The sequence below is a fragment of the Meleagris gallopavo genome, chromosome 3 (assembly GCF_905368555.1).
Source record: "Meleagris gallopavo chromosome 3, MGAL_WU_HG_1.1, whole genome shotgun sequence".
Lineage (NCBI taxonomy): Eukaryota > Metazoa > Chordata > Aves > Galliformes > Phasianidae > Meleagris > Meleagris gallopavo.
Window position 1 is genome coordinate 25,847,397 of NC_139406.1, and position 14,520 is coordinate 25,861,916.

Genomic DNA, 14,520 nt, shown 5'->3' on the forward strand with positions numbered 1-14,520 from the left:
CACCAGTTATAAAGATGAAATACTGTATGAGTCAAGTCATCCTGTTAATGGCTTAGCAATACTCATATCTCAGATACACTAGAGTTCTCCTCCATAGATCATACTAGTGCTATGGATTTCTCTTGGTGGTGGCTTTGTGTACTTAGTAGTAGACAAGCAGCTTGCCTTGTAATAATTATACTGGAATGGTTATTTTACATTTCAAGCTAAGATTGCTGAGCTCTTAACATTTTGCTTCCTTTTTCTTGTTGCAATTTTCTATATACATTCTCCTGACAAAAATTGTTCTCATTCCCATGTTAAAAAAACAAAAGACACATCTGATCTAGATAGACATAATCTAGAATTATTCAGGTAAAACATGGAGTAAAGCACTCACCTTTAAAGGGCCTTTTCACGATGCTTTTACCACCCTTCAAGCATGCAGCAGTATTACTGTAAGTAATTATGCAACTCCTGCACTACAGAATCAAGTCAAACTAGCAGCTTTTCATTCTCAAAAGTTTCCAGACTTAACCTATCATAATTAATCTATGCAAGCCACACTGGGAATGAGACAAACCATGTATTTCATACTTGTGCGTTAACATTTCATGTGCAAATTGACAGATCGGAAGCAGCAAAATATCAAAGATCAATTTAGTCAAGAAGCTTTATTGATTTACTTCTTGATCATTGTCTGTGATTGAAAATTATGCATTTCCAGGGATTACTGATTCCAGAACGCAGTACATACTTACCTGTTCTAATTTAATGGCCCGAGAATTTCCAGAGGTATTTTGTAAAGTGCAGGACAAACAAACAAAAAAAACCTTATTCTTGTCTGACTTCTGCCCCATTAAAACACTTCATAAACTGAATAGAGATGTTGTTACATCAAAAACAGTTATCCCTTTATTTGTAGTATCACAAATTCAGATTAAGAGGAACTGTTTAGGGTGTCCCAGCCTCCTGATCCAGCACTGCTAACTTTTAAGTTACATTAAGTTGTTTGGAGCCTTATCCAAGCCTTATCCATGGAGCATCTGCGTTCAGTGCTTGACTACTTATGATTCCTAACATTCACAACCACACAACCTTCCATTCCTCAGCAACTCTGTGTTAACAAGGAAGTGGGGACAAAATGGTAAGTCAACTTGTTTGACTACTGAAACAAGAATTGTTGCATGGACTTGCTCTTCATCAGAAGCAACAGATTTTTTGTAAACCAAACAGATCTGCTGGGATTCCCCTGCTTTCCTTCCCAAATCCCCACAGGAATGTCAGAACAAATCATGCATTTGCAGTTGAGAACTACAACTCTGTTCAACCACATAAAACTGCACATGCACAAATAACAGCAGATCAGCCTTAAACTTTGTTCACTGGTTTCCAAAGAAATTTCTCAAGAGAACAGAGATATTTGGATGATCTATTACATGATTATGAGAAAGGGTACCCATCTTTTATCACACGTCAAGACTTCCTTGTCCAGAGTTCCACCTATTCATCTTGGCACCAAAATTAGCTAGATGGATTCAACGGTACTACTGAAGGGGTGAAGGTAGTTCATCAGAACATTCAGCTCTTCCTCTCTGGAAATCCTCTGGAAAGGAGAAGCAGGAAGAAGGGAATCTTCTTACAAAGATTTTCTCAGAAGGACATCCCCAAGTGGACGATTGCAAAAGTTTTTAGTGCCAAGAAGTGGTTATTCTGACAGATCTTATGGGCTTTCAGTTTCAACACAGCTGTCAGCCTCACACAGAAAGTCCCATAACATGTGCCTGTTTTAAGCTTAAAAAAATGGCAAGTGAAGTATTTGTTTGGAATGTGGATGTGGTTTTTAGTGAGGCAGTAAACAAACTTACTGTTCAACTCTCATAAGCCACTTGAGCAGTAAATGACTTGCTGCACAGCAAAGAATTCACAGCAGGAAAACATATCACATCAGTGGGTGGGGGAAAAGTAGATAGAATGAGATTTCTTTCCTTTGTGCACGTGATCCTAGCATGAGATGCAGTATGACAAAGGCCATAAGAAGATCACACCAGAAAAATTTCCAGATCTCAAGCATAAAGACATTTATATTCACAGTTTGAGAAGGCATAAGGTAATTCCTGAAGAAAAAAATTCCTCCGATCATGATTTTATGATCTTGCAAACAAAAAACAAAACATGATACACTCAGTATTTAAAGATGTTAAAATGGATACATTTTGAAAGCCGGTTGAGGAATTTAAAAATTCTATAGAAAATTAAGATATTCTCAGGGGATTTGTTATTCTATCCCTTCCTAAGAATATTGTCAGGAACTACCTCTCACTCCTCTGCACTCTCATTATCAAGGGACCAAAACCACAAGTATGAAACCAACAGCTGTATTGGTTGTTCCCTTCATAAATACAAAGAACAGTATGCAGATGACACCCATCCATCCAACTTCCCAATTCATTCTGAAGATGTCTGGCACACGTATTGAAATTGCTGTTCAAATTACCCATCAAACAATGGGATAAGGTCAAATATTACTTCATTACATTCCCCATAAAAATGTACGTAAGAGTGACTGGTCTCCAAAGTTTATTAAAAATCAAAGAATAGAAAACTTTACATAAAAATATGTCAATTTTAGCTTCCACATAGTTGTCCACACAAAAAATTTAAACATGATTTTTTTTTTTTTTTCAAACCTGTAGCACATAACCACAGTGATAGCCAGGCCAATTTATTTGGTTCACCATGACTGAAGTGTTACATGATACCACTTTTAAATGAATTTCACCTTAAAATGGACGCTAGAATAAGACACCAACTAAAGCCTTTGAAGGCTCTTTAATGTAGTTATGCTCAATATTGCTAGTGTGTGAAGACTAAGCAGTACAGGCTCCTGTAACAGCCCTTAGATATTATTTATGAGTCAGCTCACAATTTTTTTTTTTTTGTTTAAAATTGTGACGAACCTGGAGCATTAAGACAAACTTTTTGCAAACATATGCACTACTCTACTTTGGAATGTTGCCCTCTCTCCCCTCAAAGACCTGTTTGACAGATTCAGTAATAACATGAACTACTTCTGCTTCAAAGGCATACAGCATATTAAAAAGCTTCATGCTTGACACCTCATTTTAACACTCTGATAACAGTTTTAAAACCTTCTCTATCTGTATACAGTATAGAAGTCCTGTTAACAGGATTCTTCAGCTTTCTCTGCTAATGAGTTTATATAACTGATCTGTAGTTTTCTGTATAGTTTAAGAACTCTCACTAAAAAAACAGGAAGTCAGAGGGCATGAGACGTGACCTACTCCCAGGACAACTGTGGTGCTTTAAAAACTCAGGGTTAGGCAGGATGTACATTTTTCAAAAAGTTAAAGACAGTGTTTGTCATGGCAATACACACTTGCATAGTATACCTGTATGCATCTGTAAATTAAGTGCCAGCCACTCATACTGCGTACAACACTGGGCTGTGCTCTCCTGCAATACATTAAAAGATACTTCTCATAATGCTTAGAGCAGCTGAAGTACTTTTTATATATTTGCTCTTAACAGAACTAATGCATACTGCTATACAGATTCCTTAATGGAATCAACATATTTCCTTTCTCCACATTCCTTAAGCCGGGTACCTCCATTTAATAATGTTGTTTGAACCCAAACATTAACAGGTTACATTACTAAAATGCATCAAAGCATGTAGTTCGTCGCTTTTTAATTTCACATCGGGACTTGAACCAACCTTCCCCCCCTCCCTCAAAAGTTTTACTTCTATTACTAAGAATGCTGGATTTGTTGTCTATTAAAAGGAATAAAATTGAAACTCATTGGTCAGAGCAAGAAGACTGATAAGAGGCCAGACAATGAGCTAAAAAAACATAGGGTCGAAATGCTTTGGAGCTTAATACCTTCTTAAAACTGTAAGCCAAATCGCTCTTCCACTGTGAATCAAGAAGCCTCAAATATTACCAAATGTCATGTTTGTAACACTGCTCAGACAACCTGCCAAAACTATGAACCCAACTTAGATAATGCAACCTGGGAAAGGATCTGTAAATTAAAAAACCTCTTCCCCTTAAATATAACTTATGTGACAATATGAAATTAAATTAAATTCCAAGTTATTGCACAAATTATATCTCCAATATTTACAGAGCAAAAAATCCTGAACTTTGAAACAAACAGGAGTGCAGCAAATTTATTTTTTTGAACTCCCAACTTGATTTGCTGCAAAGAAAAAAAAAAATCGAAGGGGCTGAAGTTTCCTTCACTTCCAAAATAAAAGAAAACAGAACCCACATAGGAACAGATGTAGCCACAGCAAAAAAAGCCACAGCATTTGTAAATGTCCTTGCAGTTCCACTGTCAGAGCTGCTTCGGCACTGTATGAACCATTGTGGGAAGGCAGAAAAACAAACTTCCACATTTAATAAGGCTTCACAGATAAGCACAACTACTTCTTGAAGATGGACTGAACCACCACACAAAGAAACATGCAAAGAAGTCAGCTGCAGATATTTGGCAACACCAATAAAACGATGTGCTGGACGCTGGTCTCCATCCCCTAAGTCGAGTGGCACTCGATCAGTTTGTCTGAACAGGGAAGGTCATTTTGGCATCTGCCATTATCTGCTCAGACTAATAGGTAAACTGTCTCTGTGTTTTTTTCTTCTCCATATATTACGATTGTACTGGTGGTGTCCTCTGTTACCAACTGGTTGCCTCATGCCTCCACTGTTGACAGGACTGTAGCTGTTGCCTTGGTTATGAGTTCCTTTCATGGAAAACTTCATCCCAGTGTGCTGCTAAAAAACACAAGACATGCACTCAGTTTAGGCATACAAACAACTGAAACAAAGTACATATTACCAGTGGTATTTCCTCAACATACAAGTAATTCCCACAGAACACTGCTTGAAGCAACTGATCTTTCCATGCTTGTCTGATTTTAGCTGCACAAGTCCAAAGGCACTAACAGCTTGTTTTCTGAAGTAAGTGTCCTGCAAATGAAATGGTGTAGATTTAAAAGCATCCTTAAAAACCTTTAATCTGAGTATAAAATATGCTCACCATGCATCACCACTATAAAAACAGACCTTCCACATTAAACAGTAATTGTAGCAGACATGTCTCTAAAAGATTCTTGGAAAGAATATCACTGAGTAAAATATCCAGAAAGATTTCCAGAAACACAATAAGGAATGTAGGGGCATCACTACATGAGCTAATGCAAAGGACAAGCCTGCTCTACCTATAATTTCACTTAACTAAATCGGTAAACTAGCCATGACTTTGGAAGGAGCTGGGCATAATCTGATAAATCTTATTTGCCCGCTACATACCACACATCCAGACCAAATCAAAATAACGATCAGAAGTGTAACATGACACTTTCTTTGGGAGAATCTCTAATAACTTGGAACAGCAGCTGCTGAAAAGACTTAATAACAATCAAGTTCAGTGTTTTCCCTACCACTTAATATCACTGTGAGTTGTGTTATCATTTCCCTACATACTGAGATTCTAAAAATACCTGCAGCTTCAACACAAGCAACTTTTTTTTCTGAGGAGTGAAAGAAATTACTATGAGAACAGATTGCCTTTAACAAAAACTTAAGTGATTTAGCAGAAACCACGAAGTTAACATAGGGCAATTGTTTATAACATGAAATAACTGCAGCTACTTCATTAACCTGTATTTCCAAACAAGCCTGGTGTCAAAATAAATACAAGAACAACAAACTACCATTGAAATTATTTAAGGAATAATGCTATACAAAGCTTTTTACTATTAAATTACAATTAGGAGAGATACTGAATATCTACAGAAAGACCTGGTGAAGAACTGTATTGAAAAGTAAAGTTAACTGTACAATAGTTATAAAAAAAACCACCTTTTTTTCATCTGTAAAGAATGCCCTACAGTGACCTAAGCACCCTTGATTATTCAATTTTTGAACTCCCAGGACAAACATGTTAAGTGTTGTCAGAATAGCAATGGTAAAATAACCAAGGACAAAGACAAAAAGAGAATGAAAGAGAAAGAATCCTTCATTTTAAGAGGCAAAACTCAAAACTTGTCTACTGAAATATGTTGTAAAAGCACCTATCAAGAGCTATTCATTAAAATCAACAAAATAAGCTAAAAAAAATGAAAACATTCTATTTTGGCAAGTGGTCTTTCAAACAAACACCACCTTTACACATCCTTCCGAAGCAAAGTGTTGAAGTTCAATATGTGTATGTCTGACTCTCAAATACATAAGCAAAGCTCTACAAACATCTATCAACTGATTTGCTTAAATAAGGCCAAAATATTTCAAGTGATCAGTCATTCAATAGTCAAAACACTGAGGACAGTTTTACTCCTTAGTTATACTTCACTATGTTAAAAAAAAAAAAAAAAGAGATAACTCTAGTTTTGCTACTGTAAAACCAGAACAAAGCTCTGACCAAAGGACACAGAATCTAATCAAGCCTATCATCTTCAGCTGTAAATACAAAGAATCTGGCAACTTAATCCTTAATTTGAGTGTTCAGAAAAAAAAAATAATGGCACACTAGCAGGCAGTGCTTCACTCAAATCAGGTCAGCCAAACCCTACTGAAAACAGGGTAATTAAGCCTACCTGTATCCTCGAAGTAATTATACCACTAGTTTGTTCAAGATGTAGTTGAATTTTCAAAAAATTGCTACATACTTATTTCACTGCTTATTTATTAGGTAAAGAAAGTTTGCTTGATATCTTTTCGAAATTCTCAAAAGACTATCAACTCTATCTAGTCCACATCATTCCTGATGTTTACACGCTCCCTCACAATCACTGAGAGATGACATGTCTACCCAGACAATGGCTGAAGAGAGATCAGATAAGCAAAAAAGAAAGCCCTCTAACTGCAATACACAGACACCTTCAGTTGAGATGTTCTGATCATTTCCCTTACTAAGGAGTGATTGTTTCTACCAACATATGGCTGCTCATTCAACAATTAAATGACAGAAGTGATTTGGGGGGACAGGATGACACAAGTGCTCTGAATTTGATCTTCCACAAGTAGAAGCTGCTACACGTGTAGGGAAATCTAAGAAACTTGCAACTAAAATAAGCCGGGGAAAAATTCTGTAACACATACCAGGCTTAAGAAGTTCCCAGATGTTTTGACAGAAATTTAAGAAAACATTGCTCCCAGCTTTTGTCCTAGATAACAAGTCTGGTAGAAATTTAAATATTGAGTAATGTGCTGAAGAAAACAAACTGTCCATCTTAAATAGGCCACCCAATCAGGAAGACTGAGTGCACAAGGCCTTCTATAAATAGATAAGAGCAGCTTCACATTCGCCAAACATGGTCCTCCTGGTGAACCTTCAACCACCCCAGTATCTCTTAGATGGACAACACAGCACCAGCAATCAAAGAGGTTCCTGGAATGTGATGATAACTTCTTCCAAGAAGTACAGGAACCCGTGAGAAAAGTAGCTATGTTGGATCTTATCCTCATCAATGAGAAGGGTGAGTAATATGAAGCTCAGTGGCAGCCTTGGCTGTAGCAACCACAAAAATGTAGAGTTCAAAATCCTTAGGGTGTCAGTGTGTGTGCAGCAAGCTTACTACTCTGGACTTCAGCAGAGCAGACTTTGAACTCTTCAGGGAACTGCCTGGCAGGATGGCGTGGGAGAAAGCTCAGGGGCCCAAGAAAGCTGGACCATCTCCTCCAAGCCCAGAATCAGCACATCCTGAGAAAAAGGAAGACGGGCAAGAATGCCAGGAAGCCTCCATGGATCAACAAGGAGCTCCTAGACTTACTTATGCTCAAAAAGAAAGTCAAGAGGGAGTGGAAGCAGGAACAAGTTACCTAGGAAAACTACAAAGAAGTTGTCCGAGCAGCCAGGTTAGAAAAGCTAAAACCAGACAATTGAATCTAGCCAGAGACATGAAGGGGAACGAGTTGAAATTCCACAGATATATCAGTGATAAAAAGAAGGTCAGGGAGTACGTGGGCCCTCTCCAGAAGGAAAGTGAAGACCTGGTCACAAGGGATACGAAGAAGGCTGAAGCTTTCAGTGACTTCTTTGCCTCAGTCTTCAATTGGAAAGGGCTTGAGACACACTGACCAAGTTGCAGAAAGCAGTGGTAAAAACTTGGAGGAGGTAGATCTGCCTGCTGTAAGTGGAGATCAGGTTCAAGACAATCTAAAGAACCTGAAGATGCTCAAGTCCATGAGACTCAATGCGATCCATCCACAGGTTCTGAGGGAACTGGCAGATCAAGTTGCCAAGCCACTATCCATATTTGAAAGGTCGTGGCAGTCTGGTGAAGTTCCCACTGACTGAAAAAGGGGAAACAACTCTAATTTTCAAAAAGGCAAAAAAGAAGATCCAAGGAACTACAAGCCAGTCAGTCTCACCTCTGTGTCTGGCAAGACCATGGAGCAGATCCTTCTGAAGGCCTTACTAAGGCACATGGAAAATAAAGCTGAGGTGACTGGTGGTAACCAACATGACTTCACCAAGGGAAGTCATGCCTGACAAACATGGTGGCCTTTTAAGATGGAGGTATAGCATTAGTGGATGAAGGGAAAAGCAACAGACGATACCTACCTGGACTTGTGCAAAGCATTTGACACCATCCTACATAACATCCTGGTCACCAAATTGGCAAAAAATGGATTTGATGGATGGACCACTCACTGGATAAGGAATTGGCTGGACAGCCACACTCCGAGTTGTGATCAACAGCTCAGTGCCCAAGTGGAGACCAGTGACAAGCAGCGTTCCTCAGAGACCAGTACGGGGACCAGTGTTATTTAACATCATTGTAGGTGACAAGGACAGTGGGATTGAGTGCACCCTTAGCAAGTCTGCAGAAGACACCAAGCTGAGTGGTGCAGCTGACACACTAGAGTGAAGGGATGCCATCCCAGAGGGACATGGACAGGCTTGGGAGGTGGGTCCATGCCAACCTCATGATGTTCAACAAGGCCAAGTGCAAGTTCCTGCACTTGGGTCAAGGCAATCCCATGCATAGACACAGGTGGGGCAGAGAATGGCTTGAGACAAGTCCTGATGAGAAGGATTTGGGGCTATCAATTGATGAAAGATTCAAAATGAGCTGGCAATGTGCACTTGCAGCCCAGAAGATCAACTGTATCCTGGGATACACCAAGAGAAACATGACCAGCAGGTCAAGGGAGGTTATTCTGTCCTCTGCTCTTCTGAGATCCCCATCTGAAGTACTGCATCCAGGTCTGGAGACACCAACAAGGACATGGAGGCCCTCCAGGAGGGCCACAAAGATGATCAGAGGTTCTGGAACATCTCACCTCTCCTATGAGAACAGGCTGAGAAAGCTGGGCCTCTTTCTTCAGGCTAGAGAAGAGAAGGCTCTGGGGGGACCTTACAACTGCCTTCCAGTAACTGAAGGGGCCTATAGGAAAGCTGGAGAGGGACTTTTTGCCAGGGCATGTAATGACAGAACAAGAGAAAATGGCTTTAAATTGGAAGAGGGTAGATTTAAACTAGATATCAGGAAGAAATTCTTTACTGTGAGGGTAGTGAGTCACTGGAACAGGTTACCCAAAGAAGTTGTGGATGCTCCCTGGAAGCATTCAAGGCCAGGCTGGATGGAGCTTTGAGCAATCTAGAGGAGGTAGAGGACTAGAGGGAGGTATCTCTGCCTATAGCAGGGGGTTGGAACTAGGTGCTCTTAAAGGTCCCTTCCAACCCAAACCATCCTATGATTCTATGACAAATACAAGCAATTTTACCATACAAAACTGCTGACAAAGACAGTCAGTATTCAAACAATTTAAGCCAAAAATAAATCACTTCATCAAAAATAACACAAGCTATATAAGTAACAAAGCTACAGCCCAGTTTCTGAACCTTTGTCCGTTATCTTCTCCAAAATATGGAGAAAAAAGGAAAGCTATGAAAATGAAGTGTCAGAACTGTTAAATTTAAAAAAAATCAGCTTATACATACAGCACTCGATACATAAACAAGGATCTACAAAGGTAAAGCCAGTTTAGGAAACCTATTATTACATTATTAACACTACTGGATTAATGGTCACAACTGAATCTATTCTGCATTTGATAGGAATTGTCATCATTGAAGCTCATATATTCCAGACTTGTTACATGTAAAGTATTAGTGTAGTATTTTGAAGAATTTTACTGTACTATTTCGCATTTTAGGTACCCTCATTAATATCTTAACAAACAACCTCCGAATCTTCCCAAGTTCTTTTTAATTTTTCACCTTATTTCCGAATTCTTTATTTCAGGCCCATAGCAGAAACCACAAAACCTGTTTTGAGGATTGATGTACACTTTCCCATCTCCTAACCACAACATCTGGAATACACTAAAATGCATTCTGTGTTCAGGTAACATTTAATTTGTTCTTTAATTAAAAAAAAAAATCACTTTCACAGAGCAACAGCCTAACCAATATTTTGATTATTAAAACACTATCAATAAGCCAAGTATCAGGCAGTGGCTCGTTAGCCTCATCACAGAATCACAGAATTGAAGGGGTTGGAAGGAACCTCTAGAGATCATCGAGACCAATCCCCCTGCCACTACTTCTAAGCTAACAGGATTATATATAATATTTATATCAGCTATCTAGTCATACTTTTGATCTGTTAAAACTTAGATCTGGTCTATGTTTAAGATGCACTTAAATATTTAAGACATGTTAATAGTTCTTACTCAAGTTGTTTAAATCTGGGAAAAAAAAGGCCTAAAGCACTACAAATAAAGAGATCCTTCTCCTCCCTTTTGAACCCTTTGTTTGGACCTACTATCTGAAGTCAGCTAGTTTTCAATTGACAGCATAATGACAAGTTTGTACTTACGCATTTACAAGCCAAATCTGATTTCTTGTCCAACAAAACAGCATTTATGCAACAGAAAACAACTTGTACGGAGTCCAGAAAGAGCACTAACAAGTTCCATCATTTCTTACCTGCTAACACTAGAGAATCAGAAGACTCAAAGTCATGAGGGAACAGCTATGAGTCAAAATAAGCGATGAGAAAACAGAACTCACACTGCAACTTCGCTACTATCTTGAGATGGCCATTGTTCTTTTATCCAAACACTTTTTATTAAGTATCTCAGGAGATAAATTTTCTGACTTAACACTATTTTAGAGCTTAAGAGATTTTTTACTGAGATTTTTCAGCTTTTAGTTGAAGAAGAATTATTTCAGGACACAGACCCACCAGCACTCTCCAAACAATGAGTTCACATCAATATGGTCAGTGTGAAAAAATAGGTAGACGAAATGCATATGCAAGTATTTAAACCAATCTGAGATAGGGAGGAACATTCTGATTACAGCGACATCGTAAGACACAGTTATGCTAAGCAAACTGATCAGGTATTACCTCCACATTTTCTTCACTTCTTATTCTTTTTAATTATTACTTATGATGAAGTCCTGTTCTTAGAAACTACTCTTTAGAGTTTCAACCAGCCTTTTCTTCAACTCAAAAAGTACTTTGGATGCAGACACTTGGAAAATCCAGTTTCCAATGCCACTACATTTTGAGAAACTATTAGATGCTAACAGCATCAGAATTGCCACTGGGACAAAGCAACACCTCCCACAATTGTTCTGGGTAAGAGCAAACTCTGAAGCAAAGTATTTTAGCAAGTGAAGCGTAAAAGTTTAGATTATGTCATTTTAGCACTAGCATTAAAGTTTCATTTTCCTAGTTGTCATCTTCCTTCAGAAGTCAGTAGTGAATGCTGCTATGAAACTCTTAGTGACCACATTAGCAATCAGGTATCATTCATTTGAATGTCCTCGATGGAGCCTTACTTGGACAGAACAGACACTGGAAGCTAGTCCAGCAGGACCAGTGCTCGCTATCTTGATTACTTTTGAATCAAATAAACACTCTTAGGTTAAAAAAAATGCAACATTAAAAAAATTGGACCTAAACAACTTGCAGTTTGTTCTGTCTTCATCCGTGACTTTTCAAAGTAGCCACCATCCACCCAAGAAATTGAACAGAACTTAACCCATTTGAAAATACAAGAAAACTGTCCTTTTCCTAATGGAAAGTCACCAGCTATTTTTTCTCCCTTCCATTCCCCCTGGACATGTATACCAGTATTGTTTTTCTGCTCACTCCAATGGAGGTTCATAAACTGTTCTGTTCTCCCAAAAGAAATTTCAAACTGCTTTGTCAGCGAGGTAGAATGATTACCAAGGAAAAACACTAATAATACTGAAAAGAACATAGATCTTTATAAGGAGCTTAATTAGTCCCTGAACTACCTGGAATTTCTCCAATTAATTATGTAGTATATAAATAGAACTGTTAATCACTCCAATGCTTTTTCAAACAAGAAAGCATTAGGAAGATCTAACAGCAGAGAATTTGTCTAGAAGGCTGCTACTGGTTCAAAGTTCTTGCACTGGCACTTCCTGCTTCTACAGCTAGTACCAGAGACCTAGGTAAAGCTTCCTGTGAATAATGTAAAGTCTTCAAAGACAACAAGCTGAACTGAGGAAAAAAAAAATTACCAGGGTAGACACTGAAGACAAATGAACAGTGGAATGTCTTTCAAACACTTTTCGGATAGAAAAATATCTGCTGTTAAGGAGGCCTATCAGTTCAAGACTATCAGAATAGAAACCCTTCCAGCTATTAAGATGTGCCTATTAAATCTTATAACTGAAGACCATGCTAGTTTGAGTAAAGTTAAAGCTAATCCAGTTCACTCATTTTCCAAAATGTTGCAAATGAAAAGCATACATTTACTGCATTCTGAGTGATTTCAGTTCCCACTGGGACTTGGTTGGTTGCCATCTTCATCTAAAAGAACATGTTTACTTCACAAACTCACAAATAAACTCACTAAATTTACTGTAGAAAAACAATTGCTTCTGTAAGTAGCAAGAAATTCTTCCGATTTAACATGATCCCAAAGCGCACATCCTTGTCTTTCCAAAGCCAGAGATAAACTCCAGTTTTAAACATCTATGTATTGTACAAACTACTGAAGAAAAGCCAAGTAACACTGCAAAGCACTTTTCTTCAAAGATTCAAAATTGCAGCCAACATCCAACAATCACTCAACAAACTGCCTCTTCACAACGTAGTCAACTCCAAATCCTAACTTGTTTTGTACCGGTAACTGCAACTTTGTTCTGTTTTCACACAATTTTGATGAAGTTAAGCTACAGGACACCTCTTGATTGAAAAGAGTTGCTAAGGGAAAGAACAAAAGAGACTAAGATTATACTTTAGATGAGTTTAACATAAAATTGGAATTAATAAAACTGAATGAATCATTCAGGAGATTAAAACTAAGATCAAAACTAAGATCAAAACTTTGAGATACAAGTAGGGGCTTGCTGCATGATTGAGGATTGCAGAGGAATAGATGGGGAAAGCATGCGATGGAACAATTTTCAAGGATTAAAGATATTAAGTAGTCTAGAAGGAAATAGTGGAATACTAACAGTATGCAGAGCAACAGTAATCTGATCTAAATAAAAGGAAACAGGTCTTGAAACACATTTCTGTCAAGTGCTTTAAATATTTGTGTAGCAACTAGGAAGACTTTGTGGTTGAGCTACAATATGCCATAACTCAAGGCTAGTACTACTCAACATGAAAAAAACTGTTCAGATAGAACTCCATATACAGCTAAAGTTCAAACCAAGCACTGATTTTTTTCATTCTATAGTAAGTGGCAGGTGCCATCTCTAGACAAACTCACAAGCTGAATGAAAAATATATCCTTATATGCCAGGCTTAAAGTGTTTTGATCAGCACCACAAAGTCCAGCTAGAGGTCAGCAACCAGTGGTCCATTTCTCCAGTTGATGCCAGGCCAATACTAACTAACATCTTAATTAATGACTTGGATGACAGGATAGTATCCCTCAGAAACTGAAAGAAGAGCTAATAAACACAACAATTGTGCTGCCAAACCTTGTCAGGGTGGAGAAATGAGTTGACAGGTACCCCATAACCTTCAAATTTAACTTTGCCCATGGGAAGGAATAATCTCATACATCGATACATGTGAGGCATTGACCAGGTGGAAAAAAGCTTAGTGTAACAACCACAGACAGTCAATGGACAAGTTGAACTTGAGTCAGCAACATGCCCTCGTATCAAGAAAGGTCAACAACATCCCAGGCTGCATTACATTAGGAAGAGTATCACTACAGGGTGGAGAGAGGTGATCCTTCCCTTCTACTAAGTACTAGTGAGGCCACATCTGGAGGGCTATGTAAAAGTCTAGGCTTCCCAGTACAATAGATGTAGGCATACTGAAGTGAGTTCAATGAAAGTCTGTGAGAATAAGACAATGAAATGTTTGTCATACATGAAAAAGATGTCAGAGCTCCATTGTTTACCCCCAGAAGGAGAACTCTGAGGGGCAGGAATCATACTGATGGATCTAAGTACCTAATGAGAGGATTTAAAGTAGATGGAGGAAGACTGTTCTCAGTAAGAGAAGAATGCTTAGTAAAAGAACAAGGAGCAATGGACGTAAGTATGTGAAAAGTA

General features: G+C 38.4%; 1 protein-coding gene across 5 annotated transcripts in view; it reads right to left on the reverse strand.

The window, feature by feature from the left end:
* Positions 1–2,542: 2,542 nt before the first annotated feature.
* TENT4A (terminal nucleotidyltransferase 4A) overlaps positions 2,543–14,520 on the reverse strand; it is a 55,893-nt gene continuing 43,915 nt past the window's right edge. For 3 of the 5 annotated variants that reach the window (XM_085220476.1, XM_085220472.1, XM_003204844.5), the window contains one exon: positions 2,543–4,781. In XM_085220476.1, the coding sequence (XP_085076602.1) occupies positions 4,602–4,781 (180 nt within the window). In that variant the 3' untranslated portion in view covers positions 2,543–4,601. Of the gene's footprint in view, positions 4,782–4,867; positions 4,977–14,520 lie in introns of all 5 variants that reach the window. The other 2 variants (XM_085220473.1, XM_085220474.1) reach the window with 1 other exon arrangement.